The 27277-nt window shown below is 39.4% G+C and overlaps 1 protein-coding gene across 8 annotated transcripts in view; it reads left to right on the top strand.

The window, feature by feature from the left end:
• Positions 1–27277, top strand: part of REPS2 (RALBP1 associated Eps domain containing 2) — a 192497-nt gene that overhangs the window by 106466 nt on the left and 58754 nt on the right. For 4 of the 8 annotated variants that reach the window (XM_046673865.1, XM_046673858.1, XM_046673860.1 and 1 more), the window contains 4 exons: positions 547–616; positions 2111–2164; positions 6545–6590; positions 10498–10634. In XM_046673865.1, the coding sequence (XP_046529821.1) occupies positions 547–616; positions 2111–2164; positions 6545–6590; positions 10498–10634 (307 nt within the window). The remainder of the gene's footprint in view (positions 1–546; positions 617–2110; positions 2165–6544; positions 6591–10497; positions 10635–27277) is intronic. The other 4 variants (XM_046673864.1, XM_046673861.1, XM_046673859.1 and 1 more) reach the window with 3 other exon arrangements.

The following is a 27277-nucleotide window of genomic DNA, read 5'->3' as shown; positions in this document are numbered from 1 at the left end:
AACTAATCAATACTTGATCAATTTGGGTATTCATCTTATTAGTATAGGTGGAGACTTCCTCCATAAGTGAGTTAGGAGAAGATTTTGTTCTGCTCATCAGTAAAATTCTCTTATTCCATGACAAGGAGGTTATTTGAATTAGGAGTGAACTCTCTCTGCATAACAGATCCTCGTGAATACCCACATTATGGGACCGCTTGTCAGAACTTCTCTCTGCTTGTGAAAAAGTACATAAAGTATAGGTTTGTTCCTGACTGAATGGGAAAATGCTACATGATTCTCTGACTGAATCCCACACCAGATTCAGATTTAATGCAGTCTACATGTATGCCTCGATCTGAATTATTTTTTCCTCTGTGCATATAAATTTTTCAATACAAATGAACTTATACATCACTAGAAACCTAAAAAATGCATTAAATGTCAGGGTTTACTGAAGACAGAAATATTGGCAGGATATATAGCTTTTAAAATATTTTCATTGTATTTGCATATCACTTAATTTCCATTCCAACTCATATAATTAATTTACTTTTCTTTTCCAAGAAGCTGTCTATTAAAGACATGGCTGACTTTCCTGTCCCTATCCAAGATGTGACTGGTGATGACAAACAAGGTATGATAAGAATGAGTGTTCTTCCTTTAGGGACATTCTGCCTATGTTTCTTTGTCTACTTCTCTTGGAATGCCTATGTTTCTTTGTCTACTTCTGGAGCATATGAGGACCATTCTCAGTATATGAACACTTTAGGATGGATTAAGTAGTTCAAATTATTGTCACAAAACTATATATCATAAAGTGGTAACAAGAGCTTGAGTGTCCAAAGCTCCTCAACTCATTGGCTCCTTACTCACTACTGACACTCAGGCTACTCTGACACATTAGATTGGAATCTGGTTGTACTAACTAGGGATGACTGGAAGCTGAAACAATTAAGAGCTTAACATCTTGTGTTGGCAGATATGATCCTAGAACATCAATATAAATGCACATTCGTACACAGGTCTAATCCAGGAGGAAGTTATCTTCTGTGGAGAGTTTTTGTCCCTGGGCTTTATTCTGTAACTGTGGGTACGAGACTGTGACGTGGAGCCCAGCAACAATTTGCCCATCTTAGTGAGTGGGTGAGATGCAGTGCAGCACGGTGTTCCATGTTATAGCTACCATCAAGCAGAGAGATGAGTTGGCCTAGGAGTATCTAGAAGAGCAGGAGGAACCCTCCCACACCTCCATACTTCCGTATAATGCTTTAGAATCTACCAAGTTTTTCCTCATACACTGCCTTATTCAGGCCTCACAAAACTATATGGAGGCTGGTATGTTTTATCACCTAAAATTTAGAGGTGAGTAAACTGAAGTTCAGGCAGTGTGAATCATTTTCTTAGTAAGAAAAAGAGTGGAGATAAGAATCAAGATTTTTTAAATCTCAAGCCAGTATTCCTTCTCTTAGCTGATATTGATTCACTAACTGTGAATGAGAGACTTATCTGAAGACACTAAAAATCAGTGAAGCTATTTCAGGATTTATTGTTGAGACCTGCCATTGATGCAGCTTTGTATGGGAGTTATACATGAAAAATAAGTTTTCCACTAGGAAACAGTAATTGCACGCTCTCTATTTAAATATTTGCTCTGGAAGGGCAGGCAGAACTGGACATTGTCTGCAGCAGCGTGTACTCTGATCACTCTCTTTGCTAGTGGGTCCTAGCCTTGACTGCACATTGAAATAATTGGGTGAGCTCTAAAAATACTGAAGCCTGAGTCTCACTCCCAGAGAGATTCTGATGTTGTTGATCTGGGTGTCAGGAATGAAAGGGGGAAATTCCTGATACTTCCTGGTAGTACTCCTCCTAGCCACTAGAAGCACTCACTGGACAGTTGAAAATACTGCTTTGGTCTCTGTAGGAGGAGAACCTTATTTCCATGCTTTAGGAGGTCTTTATTGTTTTAGTAAGTGCTATAGCAACTTATAATAACACCATTTTTATAAGTGATGATGGGGATTCTTTGTTTTAATGTAATGTGCTTCAGAAATAAAATTTTACAGTTTTTCTTTTCTTTTCCCCTTTCTCTCTCCTGTTCTTTAAAAATGAAACCAAACACTGCTAGCTTTGAAAAATACTGTGGATGAAGTCTTACCAAAGGACATGTCCGAGGATCCAGGTAGGAGAAAACCATTTTAATATATTTTTATGTAATTATTTCTAATTAAAAAAATAATTTCAGTGAGTAAAAGATTGGTACACCTGTGTTAGTGTGTATGTTTCTCTCTAAATATTTGTCTTGTGTCTTATTACACAGAAACTTTTTGGCATTTTTTACCCTTTCCCTCTTTTCAGGTATGAGAAGAGGGTGATTTCTTCTTAAGTTCTGAATTTAAGTTTCGCTGAAAGGGTCACTGAGTTTGAATTTAGAGTCTCATTGTTACTAAGTGTAAAATTGAGAAGGCTTGGAGTTGAGAAGATTTCAACAAGCCGTCGTGGTTTCTGTGTAGTGTAAGGAGATGGTGCAGGTAGACCAACTGGAGGCCCACAATTGAAATTCCCATTTCCAAAGCAAAAATGTCAAATATTTTCATTATACTTCACCACCAGGAAGGTAAGTAAATGTGCTTATACGTGGAGTGGATTCCAAGGAGAAGAATAAAAGTTGTGTTTGCCTAGGTTCTTGTAGAGTCGGAACTGTGTCTGTGAATGGTGGAGATGGCCAGGCCTGTGTCCTCAGCTCTTGATGGAACCATCATTGAACCAAGATGAACCTAGTTAGAAACAGACTGGCTAGGGAAGGGGATACTATTTGGAGCTCTGGCTATGAGGACATGAAATAAGTTGCTCCTTTCTCTTATTATCTCTCTTAATATTTAATAAGTAAATCATGTTTGTTTTGGTTAGCTAGCTATCATCCTAGGCTTATTTGTTTAAAGTTGGAACAAAGGAATCAATATAACATTGAGGCTTATACTATGGTACAATATTTCCCAAACTCCAAGTTCATTCAAGGTTTAAAAGAGAGAGAGGGGTAGATGGAGAGGATGGAGTGAGGGGAGAGGGAGGCGGGGAGAGAGAGAGAGAGAGAATGATTATGAATGAGAATATATGATTGATTTCAGTGATGAGGCCTAAGAATCTGTATTTTTAGGCAGCCCCTCAGGTGACTGCTGCACAACCTATTTTGGGAACCGCTACCTCTAGAAGGTGATGTTAAGAAGTAGAAAATTAAGATTGTAGATCAACCATGACTCTAAAAGTGGTAGGAATTCTCGAGCCTAGTTTTGGCTTTTGAAACTGATTCGGCTTCCTTCATCATAAGGGGAAATGCTCTATTTGAGTAGGACAAACACCTGAGGTAGGTTCTTTCCAACTCTAATTTCTGGAGCTAAAGTAGGTAGATCCCAGTTTTTGTAAACTTCATTTTATGTTATTAGTAAAAGCTATTTAAATTTGGAGGGTTAAATTGGTGCTGCTTCAACAGCTTTTGAGGCTAATGACTTCCTATTTTTTTCCATGAGCATTGTGTGTTCTCTGGGGCGTGAGCTGTAGATGTCATTTTTACCATTCCTTCATTGAATAGGGCATGGCATCACCAGACAGAACCTCTCAGGGTGTGCCACAGTGCGTGAAGTACTTCTGAATTTGCTTCGCAGTCTGCCTGGGAGCATGCTATGTGGTTTCTGATTTGTTCTTCCCACTGCTGCCGCTTTTTGGAGTGGATATGAGGAAATCCCTCGTCTTAAAATGTATTTGATACTCTATTTTCTGGGAAATGTTTTGGATTCCCAGCTGGAGACACTAGAGTTTCAAGATGGTAGTTTCTAATTCTGGATGCTGTCTACGCCATGTGGACAGTTCACCTCAACTGAGTTGCTGCCTTTTGGAGAATTAAACTTTAAGCTTGCCCTCTTATCCCGTTTCTGTTTCCTGGAAGAGTGTTCTAGGAAGTTGTTGTTCTTCTCCCCTCCTCCTAGCTAAATGAGAAGCTATGATCTACTTGTTGGCTTCTGCCTGGATTCCAACACAATATACCCTTGCCATTTTTGCAGATACTCACATGCCCCAAGTGCTGAGTCTGACTTTCAGGGGCTTAGAGGCTGATGGAAGACTTAACTAAAATAGTGTTCTCCAGCGTTTTCTGATCTGAAACCTGTGGAGACTTTCCAAGACATACCTGGGATATATTTTTGCAGGTAGAGGGAGAAGTGTCTCCTTGCTCTGCTCTTCCACAGTAGGTGGTAATAGTGATGATAATAATGATCATGGTAATGGTGATGAAGATGATGATGTGGTGGGTTACAGATAGGGTGGGGCAGTGTTATCAGGGAATGAGAGTATTCCTTGTTACATATTTTTTCATATGCCCTTACCCTTTCATTATATAAGGTGTATATATTAATGGAGTCTAATAGATTTCTTAGATACCATCACATTGCAGCCTAATTCAGCAGAGCACACTGCACAATCATGATCTTTTTCTTGATTTCTCTAGGTCATGCTGAGGGTATTAGGCCTGTTCGCCCTCACCCTGTGCTCTTCAGACTGCCCCGTTGGTGATTCTATCAGCTGCCCATGCCCTGCTATCACCCCATGGTCTTATGGGGTAGAGCACTTCTCTCCTTTCATTATCTGCTCCCACCAGCCCCTCCTTTGCTGTCCTAGAAGGAACTAAATTTGGAAACCAGATTTCTAAGCTTGAAAAATTAGGAGCACTCTACAGCAGTAATACTTTGCACTTCTAAAATACATTTAGTTTTCAAAGTACCTTCACCTTTGTATCTCTCCCTGTGAGAAAGGGGCCGTATTTTTACCTTCATTCTGTAGGTGAGGAAACTGAAGTTCGGAGAGGTAGGAGGAGCACCTAGGCTTCAGGACTCCTGGCCTGGTCTCTACTGCTCACCCATACCCCTCACCCCATCTGTCTGTCTATCTCTCACCAGCAGGGTTCATCCCTCCTTCCACGCCCATTCCTACCCCAGCAAAAAGACAAAGATAATGGCAAGTGACAAAGGAATTAACTGTCACCACAGTCTGTTTTGGGGAACAGTGTTTTAACATGGTTGAGACTTCTACCCACATATTTCTGGAAAGCACTGGGACCTGAGGGAGAAGAGAGGCTCGGAGCCAGCTGTGGGCAGCCTGCTCAGAGGGCAGCCCCCAGCTCTGTGGTGAGTCTGGTCACACTGTCCACCCAGCCCCAAGGCAGCCTTCTTGGCTGGAGGAGAGGCTTCCCTTAGGCTGCTTTCCTTTGCTGCCTGGGGTTTGTAGGAGGGGGAGTAGTTTTCCATCTACGTGCAGGTGCGAGTGCACCATAATGAGCAAGACAGGGCTCAAGCTGCCCATGCTTTTCAGGGCTCTGGCATTGTTTCAGTGGTTTGACGTTGAAAGATGCCTGTGTTCTCACTACAATAAGCCAAAGTGCTTAGGTTGGGAGAAATGCATCTCTCCTGCAGCTGACCATATCTAAGGGAATATGTATTGCTAGTTTGCTTTGTGCTTTGTAAGCATTTCAGCTCCCCTTTCTGCCCTGCTATTCTAACCTGAGGATTTTAATGATCATCATAAACTCAGGTTGCTTCATACCAAGGAGGGTTTTTATCTTTGGAGCAATGTAAAAGAGGATGGGATAAAGCAGTGAGACATTTTCTTTCTAGAAGAATTTGTGCAACCAATGTACAAACTGTATTCTCCTTGTTCTTAGTAGCACTTTTTCTGCGAATTTTTATGATGAAAAATTTTCAATGTGTGTACAATCTTAGAATAGCTAGTGGTTTCTAAAGTTGTCTTCCATAGAGGATTGAAAACATAAAAAGAGGATTAATGTTTTTGTAAATGTCTCTAGTTACTCCCAACAACTTGAGGTGGGAAAGTAGGCTCCGTGGATTCAGTAGTGAGCAAGTTAGTTTATCATTTAAATTTGATAGGGGAAAGTTGTATGGTTTACAAAATATTTTAATGATTTCACCTCATAATATTCTCTGTATGATTTGGTCACAGAGATGTGGGACACAAGAATATTTTCTTACAAGAAAAGCTGCATAGCTCTTTTCAACTTACTTGTGGGAGCTTTGATTTCTTGTGGTCATGTTACTCTGGGAGCGTATTTTAAGAAAATCTAAAAAAAGTGTAGCCCAATAGATTTCTTCACAGCCTTTAGAGGAGACTGGTTCAAAATCTATAACTAGGCTGTCATGATAGACCAAGAAACCCTCAGGTCTGAACCCATCATTATGTAAATAGGTAACCTCTTGATAGAGTTGTCTTTTTAGACTGGAATTTCCTCATTAATCAGCTTAGATTTGAGAGTGGCTTCTTAGATAGTGCTATGATGAAAGGAAAAAATGTTGGTTTTTCTTTCCTTTTAATTGTGCCTTTAGCTTTAGAAATAAAATCATGAAATTGTGAAAATGTGGAAGCGGTCAAGTTCTCCACAAGGACACCTATACCTCATGTTTACGTGTTGATGTGTTCTGTACTAGCCCAGGTGCTGCATATAAATCTGTTTACCCGCAGAAATGAAACCCAAGCAAACAACAACTAATCTTTGTTTCAGCCACTCCCAAGGATTCCAACAGTCTCAAAGCAAGACCAAGATCCAGGTAGTGTTCCTTTAATTTCTGCTTCAGTGCCCTTTTTTGCCCTGTCCTTGACTAGAGATAAAACCTCCCAACCCAAAGCCCAATCCCCATCTCCTTTTCTTTTAGATTTAAAGCTTAGAGTGTAGGTGAGTTCACTGGTCATGAGAGGCCTGACTGGAGCATGCAGTGCTGCTGGGGAGACTCTTAGTTTCTGTGTTTGTTAGTGCTGGAAGATGGTGGCTGCTGCTCTCTGCTCCCCTGACATGAAGAAGTGGCTTGTGTGATATGTCCCAGTTGTTGCAGGGGCATATCACACAGTATGCCCCTGCATATGAATAGGGGGAAGTAGCTTCAGAAAGAAGGAAGTAAGGTTAAAAGGTAACTGTGCACTCTGCTTTGATGGCCCAGGGTTTCGCCGGTTCAGATCCCAGGTGCAGACATGGCACCGCTCGTCAGGCCATGCTGAGGTGGCATACCATATAGCACAGCCAGAGGCACTCATAACTAGAATATACAACTATGTACTGGGGGGGCTTTGGGGAGAAGAAGAAGAAGAAGAAAAAGACTGACAACAGATGTTAGCTCAGGTGCCAATCTTAAAAAAAAAAAAGGTAACTAACACTGAAATTTACTCTCATGACAAAGTGAACACCAAAAGATAAGAAGCCTAGGGGATAAACTCTAGAGTAGGGAACAAAAATACGGTGATTTCAGTGAGGCTTGAAGCTTCAGGTAAGCAGCACTTAGGATCTTTTTCATCCTATCTTAGAGCCTCTTCTCAGCTTCATAGTTTTTAAATGGTAGAGGCTAGTAAAAGAGGGAGAGCCAGTAAGATAGAGCTGTGGTTGACATCAGACACCAGAAGGGAGGAGCAAGGAGAAATACAGAAACACTAACAGAGCATCAAAGAGGGGAAATGGTGTTGGGACCGCTCTTCACCAGCAGACTGCACTGTAAGATAGGACACTACGTGTGTGTGTTTCAAGTCTTGCTTTGGCTCTTAGTGACTTTTTTTCCTCCTTTGGCTACTAGACACATTCCTGAAAAAGTGAATTTAAATCTGATCATATTTTATATGATTGAAATACTGACATTTAAGGAAATCTTGTCTTCTTGTAAATCCGAGTTACTCCTTAGTTTATCTATGTCTAGATTTTTTATAGAAGATACAGATAATCTCTATTCATATATTTTTTAAACAATAGATCCAATAATTCATTTTGGGAGGAAAAAAAGGTATGCTCACTGTTTCTATCTATGGTTACCACATTTACTCATCTTTTTTTGAAAGGATGAATGGATCTTTTACAAATTAGTCCGTGCTGGCTTTAGGATGTAGGAATAGTAGCATTTATCTGTCCTTTTGTAGGGAAAACTTTGAGTTGCAGAAATCTGCTTATGTGTATTATGTTAACCATGAGTTGAACCTCACAGTTTTCACTTCTGCTGACTTCCTGTCTCTCTCAAAGTGAGTGAAATTATAAAATCTCATAGTCACGTACTCTATTATTAATATCTCTGGCTAAATTTTATATATTCTTTTAGGGATTTGTCTCCTGTTCTAATTTGGATGCTTTTATTTTCAGTACTGCCACCTGGGTCTTTACTGAGACCAAGAGAATCAAATTATTTTTACCCTCCTGTTTAGAATAAGAAGGCTTTGTAGAGATTGTAAAAGAAAGAGGGAAAGATCACCATTCTAACACTACTGCATTCATCATTTTGTTGATTCCCTACACATTTATATTTTAATTGGTTGCAGTCATAGTTTTACAATATCACTTATTTGATATTCATGAACTTTCCATGTGAAAATATAAATACACAAGTTATATATGGAAATGAAATGAGATTTGTGGTATTGGCATAGTGTACTTAACATGTATGTGTATATATATATATATATATATATATATATATATATATATATATATACGCACACACACATTATTGTTTTATTGTTTCTTTGAGTGAAAAATGTCACTGAAGCTATATCTGGCATAGAAAGTTCTTTTAATTTCTAGCTAGGGTCCCTTTTTTTCTTTTGGTGAGGAAGATTGGCCTGAGCTAACATCTGTTTCCAGTCTTCCTCTTTTTGCTTGAGGAAGCTTGTTGCTGAGCTAACATCTATGCCTATCTTCCTCCACTTTGTATGTGGGATGCCACCAAAGCGTGGCTTCATGAGCGGTGTGTAGGTCTGCACCTGGGATCCGAACCTGCATGTCCTGGGCTGCCAAAGCAGGGTGCGTGAACTTAACCACTATGCCACTGGGCTGGCCCCTCTAATTTCCTTTTTTGATCAAGAGTTCCCATTTGAAAACTTTGTTATCCTTTCATATCAGTTCCCTTTACTCTGTTGAAAGTATTAGAACATTCTTCCTGCTAGTTCCTGCATGCCTTTGCCTTGTTTGTCTTGCCAGTTATATTACAGGGACCACCCCAGAGCACGTCACCTGCCATTATGGTGGCTTTATTAAAGATTGCAACCCTGCATGACAACCAAAATTCTCGACTATCACAGAGAAACCTGGAGGAACTTATTCGGGAAATAAAAACTCACTATGTCAAAACCACCTTTACCAAGAACTGAAGTTGCTTAATAATAATTGATAGATTCTAATTTCCTAAGTGCCACTCTAGTAGCTAAATATTAAGAAGAGTTTTCTGAGGTTAATTTTTCTCTAGGACACATCTCTGACTCAAGGTCATTTTCTTCTTTGATGTGAAGTTAGCCAAGAAGCTGAATAGAACAGATGTGCACATCCACTTCTTAGAAGATCAATCTGGAACTCATCCACAGACCTATTTCTAAGCAATAGACTAGTGTACTGAGTTGAATTAATTTAGAAACTAAGCAGGTCTTTAATAAATAGTCTAGGTGCTACTACCAAAAGATTTCTTCCCTGGCTCATAAGCAGTATCAGAACATTTTTAAAATGGAATTTAGAAAGAGAGACTGGAGTTTGAATCAAACCTATGTAACTTTCTAGCTGTGTGACCTTTGGCTAGTTATTTAGTTCTTTTTTCTTTAAAAGTCATTATTGGAGTTACAGTCTCAGAAGTTGCCTAGTTAGCTACGGCCTTTTTAGAGATTGAGGGAGAAGGCTAAGAAGAGGCTTTTGCTTTGAAAATTCCCCCAAACCCATATTTCTTGTGGTAAGACAACCTAGAACCCTTGATCTGACTGATGTGTGTTTTCATTTCCTGAATTTCATTTGTGGCGTATTCCCTTGAACATTTGATTCTTTTTTTTTTTTTAAGATTTTATTTTTTCCTTTTTCTCCCCAAAGCCCCCCGGTACGTAGTTGTGTATTCTTTGTTGTGGGTTCTTCTAGTTGTGGCATGTGGGACGCTGCCTCAGCATGGTCTGATGAGCAGTGCCATGTCCGCGCCCAGGATTCGAACTAACGAAACACTGGGCCGCCTGCAGCGGAGCGCGCGAACTTAACCACTCGGCCACGGGGCCAGCCCCGAACATTTGATTCTTACTCTCAGCTTGTCTGTCCCAGTTCTATATGTGCCTGTCATCGCATTTGCATGTAAACAGGAGAAAAGTTCTGCAATCAGTTAATACCTTGAAGCCCTTCTATTAAAAAATATGGAAGTACCTTAAGTGGGAGGGTTTACGTGTTATTAACAATTTCAATAGAAACTGATTTGAATTTACAGAAAGCTTTTCCTTTTAGGTAAATTCAGGTCTAAGGTATAATAAGAGCAAAGAGGTTAAAAAAGATTCTGATTCACGGTTGGGATTTGGGCAATTATTGAAGATAGTAGCATCCAAGGGACAGTAGAATTCATGGTTGCTTTGGGATCTCATCAGTCCTTTGCAGTCACTTTGACTTTTGGGGGTATTTTCCATTTCAGCCCAACTTCTGAGAGTAAAGCTTTGCTGTCTCCCTTCTGACCCTTCCTTATTTTGCTGCAGATCTTACTCTAGCACCTCCATAGAAGAGGCCATGAAAAGGGGTGAGGACCCTCCCACCCCACCACCGCGGCCACAGAAAACCCATTCCAGAGCCTCCTCCTTGGATCTGAATAAAGTCTTCCAGCCCAGTGTGCCAGGTGAAGTGCCCCTCTGCACCCCAGCCTTTCCCTTTCCTGTTGGAGTCAGTGGATGGGTGTCTGCCGCAGAGGCCTTTGCGCGTCCAGAAAACGGGCAGACCTGGCTCTTGCCCATCCCGGGAAGGTCTTCACATTGCTATGATATTCTTGGGAGGGAAAGCGGTTCAAGGTAGATAGATATCACATGTGTCTGGAGCCTTGCCCACACTTGCTGTGGGTCAAGAATTAATGAAATTCTGTACCAAGAGGATAAAAATGCTTCAACCCCAGACAACCACTGAGTGCGTGGCTGGGGTCTTGTTCTTGCATCATGGTAATTTGTATACAAGATTGCTGTCTGTCATTTCCTCAGACTCTTATGCTGTTCTTGTGCAAAAGATCTTGGTGATCAGTGCCTGGCCAGAGTCTTCTGCATTTTATCCTTGTGGTGAAGATCCTGTGTCCTGTAACGTTTAATACTTTCTAAAGTTGACTGTTGGTTAGGTGATTGGTGGAGGGGTCTAGGGCAAGGATTTATTCAGGTGGGTTACTCTGGGTCTTCTGGGGCTGGGACATTCTTGAGCCAGCTGCTGTCCAGCTGGGCTGGAGGTCAGGGAGGTCAGAGGTCCTGTCTGCTCCCCTGGCTGCCTGTGAAGTGGGAGACATCCTTCCAGGGAGCCTACAGAACAGCGGATGAGAACCATGCCTTTACTTTAGTGAAGGTGGTAGGATACAGCGCTGTCCTAAGTGTTATTTTGGGAGCAGCAAGGGCCTTTCTACTGACTAATGCAGGCAAGCTATAAATACAGTGATTTCCTGGAACTTCTTCTATATCTATGTGCATTTTAAATCAAGCCAGCCTCAGATGCTAGTGATTTGCAGATTATTATCTTTTCTACTAAAGCAAGAAAAGACTCTCCTTGGCTCACACATTAGCATGACCTCTGTGTCCCGGCAGAGCTCAGCATGTTTTATTTGTTCTAATAAAGTACTCTCCTCACAGTAAAGTTATAGATTGTTTTTTAATATACTAGAATCTGGAACTCTCTATGAAATTTGATTCTCTGCCATGAGTTCATCAGATAAAAATTTGCCTTGAATTTTCTCCCATACTTTGATCCAACTTCTGGCATAATTTCATAGTAACTGGTATTTGGGGTGGGAGTAGCCACAGATGATGATGCTATAAAAATTTCACATGGCTGGCGGATTATGACCTAGAAGATTTTTCTATGGATGCAGGAAGATTAAAACAATCTGGGAAGCTATCTCAATACATTTTCCTTTCAAGGAGAGATGGTGGAAATGTACGAGCATCTCTCAGGCTGTGTAACCCTGAAAGGTGTGCCAGCTGTGTTGGAGAATGGATGTGCTGTGGCTTTTACAACATTGCATCATATAGTGGAAGAGACAAGACTGGAGTTGGTCTCCAGCTCAGCTGCTTATTAACTGTTTGATTTTCAGCAAGTGGCTTAATCTTTCTGTATCTCAGATTCCTAATCTGTAGAATAGGGCCAATACTGCATGGAATTGTAGGGTTTTGGTGAGATAATAAACGTAATCCAAATAGCACCATGTCTGGCCCATAGGCACTCATTCCCACAGAAGACCAATGAGGAAAGGGAGTCTGAGGATAGAGCCCCCTGACCCCCTTGACCTCCAGTGGCACAGCTCTGTGATTCGTTCCCCACAGGTCCTTAGAGGGCTTGCAGAGGGCTGAGCCCCAGGTGTCTGCTGTATACCTCATTCATTAACACAACTTTTCTCTTGGCTTTCTTCCCTCCTGCCCTGTCTCACTTTCCCCACACCCAAATAAAATACCTGTTCTCAAGTCCCTGGGAACTGCTTTCGGGAGAAAGCTTAGGGGCTTTCTTTCAGGAGAAACCTGAATTAAGACACCTTCTTTTTACATCTCCAGTGTTGATATGACTCCAAGAGGAAAAGTATTTTGGTTTGATAAATGCCAAAGAATAGCTAGGCGGTTGACATCTGTATTCATAGCCTAATTCCATTATCTTTTCAGTACAGGTTTACACAAATGAAATTTTAATGAGCAGCTTAAATTGATCACATGAATAACAGAGCATTTCTGCAGTATAAAAAGCAGGTGGTACCATTGCGTCTACTTAATTTGTTTCCATGTTGGTTAATTCTCACAGGGAAGTACAAGAGTCTAAGTTATGCAGAATTTGAGTGTATTGCATATTGCAAGAAATTGCTTATTAAAATTCTGACAAACTAGGAAAGCACGAAGTGGAGTATAAACCTGTGCACCCAGTGAGAACCATGTTGCCTGTGTAGTAACCCCTCTGCTGCATTTGTCTTTACGTGTCGCTTTAGATAAACTGGGTCACACTATAGTTTCTGTCCTGTATCCTGAGCTTCCCAATTACTCGTCTTTCTAGTTCATAATAGAGAGCTGCATCATTTCTTTTAATGCCTGTGTGATACGGACGTACCATAATCAATTGTGCATTGACAGAAATTCTTCTCTCACCCTCTCTCCCTCTCCTTGTCTCTTCCCCTCACTTCCCTCTCATACTCATACACTACTCCCCTCATGCGTGCTCTCCTTGCTCCTTTCTCATGGGTGTCCTTGTGAGCCTCTTTCTTTCCCCATTGTGTCTTCCTTGCATCCCTCTGTGCTCCTTCCTGCTCCGTATCTTTTCTCCCCCTCCTTCTCCTCCCCTTCCCTCTCTGCTTCTCTCTCTTCCCTCGCTCCTTTCCTCCTTCACAGGCATCAGCCTCCCTTTCCCAGGCTTCCCTGTCAACCTCACTTTGCCCTCATGTCGTATACAAGGCAGAGGTTATTAATGATTTCGTATCCATATCTTTGTTTCCTCGTCTACTTATTTTCTTGGGTGGAATCCTGCAAGTTGGAATTGCTGAGTCAAAGATCATAGATGTTTGATGTGTAGATATATTTTGCCAAACTGCTGTAGAAAACTTATACTGATCAACTTACCCCACTGCTAACATTGTTTGAGAGTGTTTCCTCTCACCCTTGCCAACACAATGGCCATCTTTTTTTTTAATAAGGTCCCATTGGTTTATATAATGCAAAGAAGCATTATATAAATTTCAGGCATACATCATTATATTTCAACTTCTGTGTAGACTGCATCGTGTTTACCACCAAAAGTCTAGTTTCCATCCTTCACCCTACACATGTCCCCCTTTACCCCTTTCACCCACCCCCACACCAGTCTATTCTCAGTATCTGTGTGTTTATCTTTCACATGAGTGAAGTCATACTGTATTTGTCTTTCTCCATCTGACTTATTTTGCTTAGCATAGTACCCTCAAGGTCCATCTATGTTGTTGCAAATAGCAAGATTTCATCTTTTTTATGGCTGAGTAGTATTCTATTGTGTATGTATATATATATATATATATATATATATATATATACATACATATACACACACACACCAAATCTTCTTTCTTCATTCATCTGTTGATGGGCACTGATGTTGTTTCTAAGCCTATTGTGAATATTCTATTGGCTATTGTGAATAATGCTGCAATGAATGTTCATCTTTTTGATTGTTACCAATCTGGTAGGCACATGTTTGCATTTCCTTGATTCCTAGTGAGACTAAACATCTTTTCATATCATTCTTGGTCATTAATATTTCTTTTGTGAATTGTCTACTCAGAAGGCTCACTCAGCTTCTGTTGCTACATCTCTTTGCCTAGCCACAGAGACCATTTGTCTCCTCTTGACTTCTCCTACTAGGTTCTGGACCTGACGTATTTCAAACACTTTGGAATGTGAGGGTGGCAGTGGGAAAGTTAACCTAACTTGCTGCTTCACTGGATTTTTGTCCTTCCAGCCCCCAGTACTCCGTCTTTCTGCCAACTTTATCACTTAAGATAGACTCTACCTGGGCCACCCTGTTTATAACAACAGAAGAATAAAGAAAGCTAAAGAAAAGAGGGGAAGATAATATGTGATGGAACAAGATGTGAACTTGAGTTGAAAGCGAAAGATAAAATGAAGCCAATGTTTTAAAAAAAAAATGAGAATCACAAGATTGTGAAAAACAGAGTGAATGAGGCTAAGTTGCTGAGTCAGAGTAGCCTAAAGTGGAGTGATAGTGTGGAGAAGAAATAGGATGTAGAGAAGGTGCAAAGAAACAAGAATGAAAGAGAGGAACGAAGAAAAAGATGAGATGGTTGTTACATAGGAATGGTGATGTTTATACAAAGAGAGAAGAAGCATATAGGATAAGACTGTAGAGACCAAGGGGAGGAGAGCCCACAGACTTGGTGTAGGATTCAGATAGGATTTAAGGGAATAGCTTAGAAGTGGGTGGCATGAATGCCCTCAAATTTATGAAGATAGGTAACATGATATGGGGAACAATTACAAAGGGCTGATTTAGAATGTAAATCTATAAAAATGAACAATGCCAACTTTGGCAGTATGGGACAATTGGCTTTAACTTTGATATCTGTGAAGAGAGTGTGAACATGTGATTTATAGGAGCCTGGACTTTCCCAGGGCTCTAGATAGGTAGGTGCTGGTCTTACACCTAAAGCGTGTGTTTTCATGGTGAAAAGTTGATATAAAATAATCGCTGTGTGTGAAAGGGAGATCACCTTTGTAATAGCTGATCCAGGTTATGGAACCATCCTCTCATAGTTCCACACAGCTGCCGCGTCTGAGAGAAAACAACAGTGTGCAAGGAAGTCGAAGTCAGTGATGATGCAAGCATCCAAATCTAAAGACAATGAAACCCAGACTTGCTCAGTGATTTAGATTTTAGAGCTCTGCACTTACAGCCCTAAAACATATTTTTTTTCTCCCCAGTAATTTTATTGAGATCATAATGGTTTATAACAATGTATAATTTCAGGTGTACATTATTTTTTATCAGTTTCTGCATAGACTTCATCATGCTCATCACCAGTAGTACGAAACATATTTTATTACTGAAATTCCTGTAAGAAAAATCACACTGAACGCAATACTTTTTAGACCCTAACCTCCTTTTCCTCATTGAAACAGTTGTTTTCATTAGGTAATTTATTTTCATGGAAGGGATTTCTTCTGTTCCACTCTATGGGGTGGGAACTCCCCTCCTTCCACTCTCGACACTGAGCGCCCTTTCCAAGGCCATGCCTAAGGTTTGTGGCCTGAGGTTTCCATAGTGACCGTCACCTGCCTCAGTGCTGCCTCTGCTGCATCAGCCCTGTTCTGTCATTGACCATCCACCTGGCAGAAGAGGTAGAGATTGTGTACAGGAGATATAGCCAGGCATTTAAAGCTTCAGACCGGGAACCTTCATCACTTCCACTCAAATCTAACTGAGGAAGCCCAGTCTCATGGATATAGCTAACTGCCAGGCAGCTGGGAAATGTCATCCTGGGCAAGGAAGCCATTTCCCAGTGATACCTCAGTAAAAGAGGACAGTGGATATTGGTGGACAGCTTTTTCTACCACATCCTGTATAGCCAAATAAATAGAGATCCACCTGTTAAAACCATTGTGATGGCTGAACAAAACCCATCCATAGATAGTGTCTTCCCCTGGGTAGCTAATGTCCTATCTCTCCATTAGGCATATTGATAATAAAAATTCATTCCATGGTTAAGAAATTATGGTACATCCATATCATGGAATTTTACGAAGCTGTTAAAAAGAGTAAGGTATGTGTACTAAGTGGAGAGTTGTCTGAGGTAAATTAAGTGAAAAAAGGCATGGTGTAGAATATGTATATTCTTAAATTTATAGACAGTTTCTGGAAGGATACTTAAGAAGCTGGTAACAGTGGTTGCCTCTGGGGAAGAGAATAGGATGACTGGGGACAGGAGTGAAACTTACTTTTCACTGAATAACCGTTTGTATCTTTTTAATTTTGCCTTATGTACAGATATTGCCTATTACAAAAAATTTACTTCTTTTTCTATAGTTGTAATGACCAGATAGTACCTGAGAGTACTAGAGATGTCCTCCTGGCTGAGTTTACCTATCTCAAACTAGCCTACCATTCTGTACCCAGGGTATCTTTATGACCAATCTGCTGCCATCTCCTAGGATGCAGCTGAAATGACGGAAGCATTCTAGAGCATTCTTTAAGTCCATGATATGTTCTTCAGATTCCTCTTCAGTGCCCCTCCAACACTGAGGGATAGTTTGGGAGGATTTCCCAAAGCCTCCATTGTGAGATTACAAATAGTTAAAGTGTTGTGATAAGGACTCTGTCTTAACTTGGAAGGGAGGTTGTGTTTATTGGGTGGTGAGCTTCGAAGACTCTCTCCTGGGTTTTCTACAAATGAATATTTCTTTCTGCAACTTGAGAAATAGATAAACCCCTTGGGAATAATGGATGTTCTCAAAACCAAACTTCCTTTCAAGTTCTTTAAAGGATGAATTTGGCAGTACAGACAGCTTTGACCTTACAGATTTCCTTTTTGTATCATTCCTGTGAGTGCTACTTGTTCCCTTTTTAAAATCTAGTAGGATTTAAAAATCTAGTAGGATTATGGGATTCCTGCCCCACCCCCAAACTTTTGGATCTGCAGTACACAGCCAGCCAAGGGTTCAGTTTGGCAGTCTGGACAGTTTTTTTTTTAAATGAAAGCTTTATTGAGATGCAATCCACATACTATAAAATTCACCATTTTAAAGTATACAATTCAGTGGCTTTTGGTATATTCATTGTGTTGTACAACCACCAGTTTTATCTGATTTCAGAACACTTTTATCACCCCAAAAAGAAGCCCCATACTCATTAGCAGTGATTCTCCATTCACCTTTTTTCTCTCCCCAGCCATTGGCAACCACTAACGTACTTTGTTTTTCTGTGAATTTGCCTGTTCTGGACATTCCATTTTAATGGACTCATATAATATATGGTCTTTTTTAACTGGCTTCTTTCACTTAGCATAATGTTTGCACAGTTTATCCACATTGTAGCATGTGTCAGTACTTCATTCCTTTTATGGATGAGTAATATTACATTGTATGGATATGGCACGTTTTATTTATGATTTGATGGACATTTCAATTGTTTCTGCTTTTTGACTATTATGAATAATACTGCTCTGAGCATTCATATACAGGTGTTTGTGTAAACATGTTTTCCTTTCTTGAATATGTACATAGGAGTGGAATTTCTGGGTCATATGGTAACTGCGTTGAACATTTTGAGGAACTACTGAACTGTTTTCCAAAGCAGCTGCACCAATTTACCATCTTACTAGCAATGTATGAGGATTGCAGTCTCTTCATATCCTTGAAACACTTGTTAGTGTCTGTCCTTTTTATTTTAGCCATCCTAATAGGTATGAAGTGGTATCATGTCATGGTTTTGACTTGCATTTTCTAATGACTAATGATGTTGAAGATCTTTTCATGTGCTTATTGGCCATATTTATGCCACCTTTGGAGAAATGTCTATTCAAAATCTTCGCCCATTTTTAAATTGGGTTATTTGTCTTTTTATTGTTGAGTTGTAAGGGTTCTTTATATATTCTGGATACAAGTCCCTTTTCAGATAGATGTTTTACAAATATTTTCTCTCATTTTGTGGGTTGTCCTTGCAACCTTTTTGATGGTATCCTTTGAAGTGCAAAAGTTTTTAATTTTGGTAAAGTCCAGTTTATCTATTTTTCTTTTGTCACTTGTGCTTTTGGTGTCATATCTAAGAAACCATTGCCTAACTCAAGGTCACAAGCATTTACTCCTCTCCTAAGAGTTTTATATTTTTATCTCTTTCATTTAGGTCTGTGATCCATTTTGTGTTCAATTTTTGTATATGGTATGAAACAGGGGTCCAACTTAATTTCTTTGCATGTGGCTATCCAGTTGTCCTAGTGCCATTTGCTGAGAAAACTATTAATTCCCCGTTTAATTTTCCTGGCATCCTTGTTGAAAATCAATTCATCATAAACATAAAGGTTTATTTCTGGACCCTCAATTCTATTCCATTGATCTATATGTCTATCCTATGCCAGTACCATACTGTCTTGATTATTGCAGAATTATAATAAGTTTTGAAATCCAGAAGTCTGAGCCTGCCCACTTTATTATTGTTTTTAAATATTATTTTGATTATTCTGGGTCCTTTGCATTTCCATCTGAAATTTAGGATCAGCTTGTCAATTTCTGTAGAAAAAACTTTTTAAAAGGCCAGCTGGGATTTTGGTAGGGATTGCATCGAATCTATAGATCAGTTGGTTAGTATTGCTATCTTAACGATATTTTTTTCTTCAACTTTATTGAGGTTAATTGACAAATAAAAATTGTATATATTTATGGTGTACAACATGATGTTTTCCATCTTAACAATTTTAAGCCTTCCAGTCCATGAACACAGGATATATTTCCATTTATTTGTCTTTAATTTCTTTCAGCAATGTTTTGTAATTTTTTAGCTTACAAGTTTTGCACTTCTTTACATGTACTTACATTCTTAAGTATTTTATTTATTTTGATGTTATTCTAAAGGGAATTATTTTCTTAATTTCATTTTTGCAGTCTTCATTTCTAGTCTATAGAAATATAATTGGGTTTCGTATGTTGATCTTATATCCTGTAACTTTATTGAACTTGTCTCTTTGTTGTCTGGACACATCGTATCATTAACTTAGATAATGAGGTAGGAAACATACTCATTATTGGTCTTCTGACTGCTTAACTAATCCTGCAGCTACCCACAAATCAAGGAGGAAGTCCCTTTCAGTGTTTGGAAAACATTGAAAGAATCATTACTGAATGCTTGCATCTAATTTTACTTTTTCTCTCATATGTGAAACCAATTGATGTAGTTCCATTTATCTAATAGTATATTCTTTAGCCATTAATATGCAGTGTTTACTCCATCCTAAGCAAAGTTTCTGTTTGCAAGAGTTGTTTCTGGGCTCTCTACTCCATTAACACCTAACACTAGATATAATAGTGATAATGGCTGATATGAATTCGAGGCTTACTTTGTACAGAGGACACATTTGCAGCACTTTACATGTGTTATCTCTTATCCTTACAATAACTCTAATGAGGTAGGTGCTGTTTTATTCCCATTTTAGAGATGCAGAAACTGAGGTACAGAAGTTAATTTGGCCAAGGTCATGGAACTAGTAGATGATAGAGCTGGGGCATAATCTCATGCAGTCCAGTGCTAGAGCCTACACTCTGCTGCCTCAAGAAGGGGCAAGTATTTCTCTTCTCTCTACCCTACTTGTCTCTTCCAACTTGTCTACTTGGCTAGATATTTAGTAGCTGTGTCTCTCTTCAGCTGCCTCTGCTGGAGGTTGAGTTCTTAAAACAGAGCAGAAGGCAGAATGCTGTTATTCCTGTTGGTCGCAGGCCTCATCTTTCCTCACCAGCCAGCTGAGAACTGGGATTCATCTCCAGACCTAGGCAATTGGCTGCTGCTACAGTTGTCACTGAAGGACCAGGGTATACCTTCTACCTTTCTGGACCTGAATCTTGCTTTCAGGCCTGATCTCGTTTGTGGTAGGGGTCTATCGTTAGAAGTTATAGTGACAAAGCATTAATGTTTCCCTTTGAGCTTCTCGGTAGTTGATAGATAAAAGGTGTTGGCTGCAGTATAGCGTCACTTTGTCATGAGATTTGAAGTCTAGAACTTCATTTAAACATAGAGAGGTATATTTGGGCTGTTAGGTTTGATGAACATTTTCGGAGGTAAAAATACAGTCTGGGTATTTCCAAGCTTGACTGTGTTGGTATTCAGCATGTTCATCTAGATACATGCCAGTCTCAGTCTTTGGAAGGTGGGGTTGCAGTATGCTGTCTGTCCTTGGCTTCCCTTTGCCTTTTCCTGTTTCTTTCTCTATTTATAGGGTTTTTTTATTTTCCAATAATTTATGTGAAAGTTGCTGTACTAGCACAGTGCTATGATTTGTGCTGGTAGAAGACAGAAGCCTGGAGAAGGTTTAGAAAGGCTTGCCAAGGTGAGGGTGCAGCCAGTCCTGCTATTGGGCAGGGTGCATTCTCTTTTATATGCACCCTCCGTTTTTACAGCTGTCCTTGGCTGGCTGAGTGCTTTAATGAGGGAGTGTGGGGAGGAACAGAACTGGAATCTCTGGAGGATGCAGTGGGAAGTGTTAGTACAACCTTTATTTTTAAAATGTTTATAAAACTCATTTGAGTAATAGACAAATACTTCCTTGTGTGTAAAATTCAAACATTATAAATCTGTCCCTTAACTTCATCCTCACCAAGCCCAGTGTTCTCCCCAGGGAATGTATCCCTCTGACATTTTCTAGTGCATTTATGAATGTATATGTGAAACATCAACTTCACGGTTTTTTGTCTTTAAAATAATTGGCATCACCTTGTGCATGTTTCCAAGGCTTTTTCATACTACATTATTTCTTGGAGAAATATCCATGTCAGAACTGATAATTTTTTCATTCTTTTATATATATTCTATACACTGGCTACTCTTAAAAACTGTATGATGGAAAAATTTCAAATGTATGTAAAAGTAGAGAACCTTCATCCTCAGATTATTTTGAAGCAAATCCCAGATACTGTATAATTTCATACATAAATACTTTATATGTATCTCTAATGGATAAGGCCTTTTTAAAAAAACATAACCATTAAACCTTTATCATATGTAACAAAATTAACAGTAATCTCTTAATATTGTCTAATATATCTAGCTAATGTTCAGATTTCCTGCATTGTCTTGAGTATATCTTTCTATAGTGGCTTGTTCAAATCAGGATCCAAACAAGGGCTACGTGCACATTGTGTTTGTTTTGACATCTGTTAAATCTCTGAATGGATAGGGTCCTCCTTCAATCCCACCCCCCGCTTTGATATTCATTCATTCATAAGAAAATCATCCACCCTGCAGACATTTCCACATTCTCTATTTGACTGTTTGTCTTTTCTTCCATCTCCTTTATTTTATATAAACTGGTAGGTGGATCTAGGCTTGATTAGGATCAGATTTACTATTTTTGGCAAGAATATTTCCTAGCGATGCTGTGTACTGCCTACTGCATCACCTTAGGAGGTCCCTGATGTCTAATGCCTCAGTTTTCTTGAAGTTTTACTGATCAGTGAGTTCATATAGTATTAGCCTGAGTCATCTATTATGATGAAGATCCCCAACAGCCTTTCAAATAATGGTTTTATCAGGTATTGATCATCATTGCCTACATCCAGTGGTGTGTTGGTAAATGTTTAGCAACTGGCCATTTACCAATTTTTATGGTATGAACACTCCTGCCATGGCCAATTTTGCTGTTTCTGATGTGTCATTGAATGTGGGGTTGGAACAGATGTGCACAGTTGCCTCTCACAAGCTGGTGTGAGCATTTTCCAGCAAACCGCTGCTTAGATCCGCTGCTTCACTGGTAGTTGGAAACTGGTGATACTCTCTTTTATTTCTTTTACCTTTATTAATTTGGACCATGGTTTATTTAACCATTTTCCTATTGTTGGACGTTTTGCTTAGGACTTTTATGAAGCTTGTGACCTGAGGAGTGCCATAAAACAATATAATTCTCAATACATCACCAAATTCCTTATATGCATTCGAGTTTAGAGAATTATATGAAACCATTGAAATAGACTTCAGTAGTGGTGACCAGGAAAAGTATCTTATTCATTTAACCAATATTTACTGAGCACTTACTGTGTGCTTGGTACTGTGGAGAATTCCAAGAAGAATATGGATATGGCCCTACATTCTGCCAGTCAGTATTACAGTTACAGATGAGAGGGGTGCTGAGTCTGGGTGGTTTCTAACAAGGGTGATCTGTGGGTATGTTGGTGGGGGGTGCACAGTCTGTTGAACTAACCTTTGAAGGATGGATATGATATTTGGAGTCAAATTCTGTTGATTCTTCTTTGATATCTGCCTTGGTTCACTTTGTATTACCAGTTGCCTGGGAAGCTAAACAGTAATCTCTAGTCTGGTTTGCTTGCTTCGTTCCTTCCTTCATAGAGCAACAGGATTACTTTTCTTAAGCACAGCTATGATGTCACCTTTCTACTCAAAACTCTTCACGACCTTCTATGTAAACACCAAATTCCTGTGTCTTGACAACTGGACCTGAAGCCATGAGAGTACATGAACTCAGTAAGGGACAGAGTAACATGGCCTGGCATGCCCATGTTATAGGAATAGCTGGAGACTGGTTAGAAGTTGGTCTGATTTTTTAAAAATTCATGATGGAAAAGAGAGAGTTTCAAGATAATAGAATCTTTTTCCAGATTGCCTGCCTGCCTGTCTTTCTTCCTTCCTTCCTTCCTTCCTTCCTTCCTTCCTTCCTTCCTTCCTTCCTTCCTTCCTTCCTTCCTTCTAACACGCACACACACATGCACAGCTAGTGATTTTAACCAACCTAAGGAGTTTAATAGTAAAATGATTAGGAGAAATGCGTTTATGTAAATGTAATATGAGAAATGAAACTTGACTTTCACTAAGGTTAAATCTCATGTCTTTTTTGTCGCTCAACTCTGCCTGTGTCTCCATCTGGGACCTAGTTAACCCTTACCACATATCCCATGGTGCAGGAAGAAGGAGTTATTGGTCAACACTGGCAAATAAATTCTAGGATCATAGAGTATCAATGCTGAAAGAGATCTTAAATGTCATCTCAGCTAACTCTCACATATTACGGGCAAGGAGACTGAGATCTGCAGAATATAATTGCTTTGTTCTCCATCAGAATCCTTTGAAGATGGGAAGTCTTTGTTCAGATCTTTGTTGCAGCCAATTTGGTGTCAGAAAAAGCAATCTATGTTAATTTAATTTGGGGGGCACACCATACTGTTTTTCTATAGGTAATAACACTGATATCTAAAGTTAAAAGACATATTAAACAATAAATATGCTTCCCTCTGTATACAGGAAACTAATATTGTTTGCCTGTGTTTTCTTCCATTTGATTTACAGTGTTGGGCAGGTTTCCCTGAGGTACTTCAGGGAGACAGGAAAGAAAGTTTTGCCTTCATAAATACTTGGAAATCTTAGGAATATAACTATTTCTTTTTTTAATGATCAAAAAACTGTTATTATCAGAAACTTCATATATTAAAAAGAAAAAGAATAGTATACTGAACACCTGGCTTCAACAGTTATCAACTGTGGCCCATCTTGTTTCATCTTTATTCTCCCTCCCATATGATTAATTATACTTTTTTCGCCAGTCTTAGCTTTTAAAAAAACTATTGAGGTATAATTTGTAGACCATCCAGTTCATTCATTTTAAGTGTACAACTCAATGGTTTCCAGTACATTTATCAAATTGTGCTGCTGCTACTATAATTCAGTTTTAGAACATTTTTCAGCACCCCAATAATATCCCTCATGCCTGTTTACAGTAATCCCCATGCCCAGCTCCAGGCAACCACTAATCTACTTTCTGTTTCTATAGATTTGCCTTTTCTAGACATTTCATATAAATAGAATCATACAATATGGGGTCTTTTGCATCATGTTTTTGAAGTTCATCCATGTTGTAGCGTGTATCACTATTTTATTTCTTTTAACTGCCGAATAGTTTCCATTGTATGGCTATTCCACATTTTGTCTATCCATTCTTCAGTTTGATGGACATCTGAATTGTTTCTACTTTTTGCCTATTATGAATAATGCTGCCATGAGCATTTGCATGGAAGTCTTTGTGTGAACATATGTTTTCATCTTGGCAAGATAACTAGGAGCAGAATTGCTGGGTGTATGGTAAATTTATGTTTAACTTTTTTTTTTCTTTGGATGAGGAAAATTTGCCCTGAGCTAACATCTGTTGCCAATCTTCCTCTTTTTGCTTGAGGAAGGTTGTCACTGAGCTAACATCTGTGCCAATCTTCCTCTATTTTGTATGTGAGATGCCGCCACAGCATGGCTTGATGAGTGTAGGTCTGTGCCCAGGATCCGAACCTGTGAACCCTGCGCTCCCTAAGTGGAGCATGTGAACTTAACCACTATGCCACTGGGCTGGCCCCTGTTTAACTTTTTAAGAAACTACCAAACTGTTTTCTAGAGTGTGTACCATTTTACATTCCCACCAGTAATGTATGAGGGTTACTGTTTCGTCACATCTTCACCAACACTTATTATTGTCTTTTTTTATTATAGCTATCCTAGTAGATGTGAAGTGGTATTTCATTGTGGCTTTGATTTGCATTTCCCTGATGACTAGTGATGTTTAGCATCTTTTCATCTTGTTTTTTAGTGATTCCTCTATCTTCTTTGGTGAAACATCTACTCAAATTATTTGCCCGTTTTTTAATTGAGGGTTTGTCATACTGTTGAGTTGTATATTCTGAAGTTCTTTGTATATTCTGGATACAAGTCCTTTATCAGATAGGTGATTTGCAAATATTTTTTCCCAGTCTGTGACTTGCCTTTTCATTTTCTTAACAGGATCTTTTGAAGCACAAAAGTTTTGAATTTTTTTTCCTTTCTCCCCAAAGTCCCCCAGTACATAGTTGTATATATTTTATTTGTGGGTCCTTCTAGTTGTGGTATGTGGGACGCTGCCTCAGCCTGGCCTGATGAGCAGTGCCATGTCCGCGCCCAGGATTTGAACCAGTGAAACCCTGGGCCGCCGAAGTGGAGCACGTGAACTTAACCATTTGACCACGAGGCCAGCCCCAACAGTTCTGAATTTCAGTGAAGTGCAGTTTATCAATTCTTTGCTGTTTGGATCGTGCTTTTGGTGTCACAGCTAAGAAATCTTTGCCTAACTCAAGAAGATGGAAGATTTTCTCATGTTTTCTTCTAAAAGTGTTATAATTTTAGCTCTTACATTCATGTTTCTAGTCCATTTTGATTTAATGTTTACATATAATGTGAGATGAGGGTCTAAGTTCATCTCTTTGTATGTGGATATCCAGTGGTCTCAGCACTACTTATTAAAAAAATACTCTCCTTTCCCTATTGAATTACCTTGGCACGTTTGTTGAAAATCACTTGGCTGTAAATATAAGGGTTTATCTAGACTCTCCATTCTGTTCCGTTGATCTATATGTCCTTATGCCAGTACTATACTGATTTTTCTTTGTTTTTTTTTTTGGTGAGGAAGATTGGCCCTGAGCTAACATCTGTTGCCAATCTTCCTCTTTTTGCTTGATGAGCATTGGCCATGAGCTAACATCTGTGCAAATCTTCCTATATTTTGTATGTGAAACGCCATCACAGCATGGTTTGGTGAGCAGTGTATAGGTCCACACCTGGGATCTGAACCTGCAAACCCCGGGTAGCTGAAGTAGAGCACATGAACTTAACCACTATGCCACCAGGCTGGCCCCCTGAATATATTTTGTTTTTTTGGAAGCTTAGCCCAGAGCTAATGTCTGCTGCCAATCTTCCTCTTTTTGCTGAGGAAGATTGGCCCTGAGCTAACATCTGTGCCCATCTTCCTCTATTTTATATGTGGGACACCTGCCACAGCATGGCTTGATGAGTGGTGCTAGGTGTGCACCCAGGATCCAAACCAGTGAACCCAAGGCCGCCGAAGTGGAACACGCACACTTAACTGCTATGCCACCAGCCTGGCCCCCTGAATATTTTTTTAAAGCAGGGGAGTTGTACATAGTCCTGTGAAGAGGTGATCACATGACTCAGAAGGCTAAATATTTACTACAATGGCACATTTTTAGATGGTGTCCAGCATCTTATTTGTCTGAGTTTGTGGTGTATAGCATATTCAGAAGCATCTTTTTAGTTCCTTGAAGTTGCAATAATTTCTTGTTTTGCAGCCTTCTGACATGCTTATTCCCTGGATATATAGAATCCCTCCTGTCCAGCTACTTATCCCCCCTCTTAGTGCACTTTTCTGCTCTTTACCACTACCTGTCATATAGGTTCAAAATGTGATACTCACTGTTGCATCGTAGTAGCCTTGTGACCTTGGTGATGTCATTTTACTTCTCCAGGCCTTAATTTTCTCATCTTCAAAGTGAAAGAATTGAATTTGATCTCATTACTTTTCCAAACTCAGTCATTAAATGTTTTCCCTGTTGAACAATTTCAAGGCGTGTGTAAGTTTCTCTCTTTTAATTGGTGAAAAAAAATTGTACTGTTTAACAGAGAACTTAATAAGCTTGTATTTTAGGGTGTAAGTGGGGCATCATCAGGGGATGGAGGCAGGTATTATTGGAAAAGTTTTCCTGGCAAACATTTTATCATATGCATAGGTGTGTATGACATATGAACCCATCACTGTGTGTAACTGGGTGATCAGTGGATAGGCATAGGCTCAGACATGCTTTTGTGATTAGAAAGAAGAGAAAGAAAGAACAATTTCTGTTACAAAGAAATAGCCATTTTTATGAACTTGCCAAGAAAAGGAATGGTCCTTACTGATGAAATCCTTGAAGCTTTTCATATGGCTAACTCCACTTGATTGATACTTAAAAGTGTAGGTCTCACTGGCAGGCTCCTTTCAACATTTTCCATCCTTTAAGTGTTTTTTTATTTGGCATTTGAATGCTTTTATTTTCTTCATAAAATATTCCTAATTGGGGGGGATGGGAGTCCTTTTCTGCAGCTGAAGTAATTCCAAGTTTCACTCCCTTGAAGAATCAGCTGTCTGTTCCTTGAAGCTTTCAATTACCACATCTGCTGCTTTATTTCCACTCAATAAGTTGGAACATGTTTTCATTTAGTCACTGATTTGGGGCTTTGTAAAAATCTGAAGGAAATTAGTAAATAGACAGTAAT

This window comes from Equus quagga, chromosome 10 (assembly GCF_021613505.1).
Source record: "Equus quagga isolate Etosha38 chromosome 10, UCLA_HA_Equagga_1.0, whole genome shotgun sequence".
Lineage (NCBI taxonomy): Eukaryota > Metazoa > Chordata > Mammalia > Perissodactyla > Equidae > Equus > Equus quagga.
This window is presented reverse-complemented; position numbering and strand designations above follow the sequence as displayed.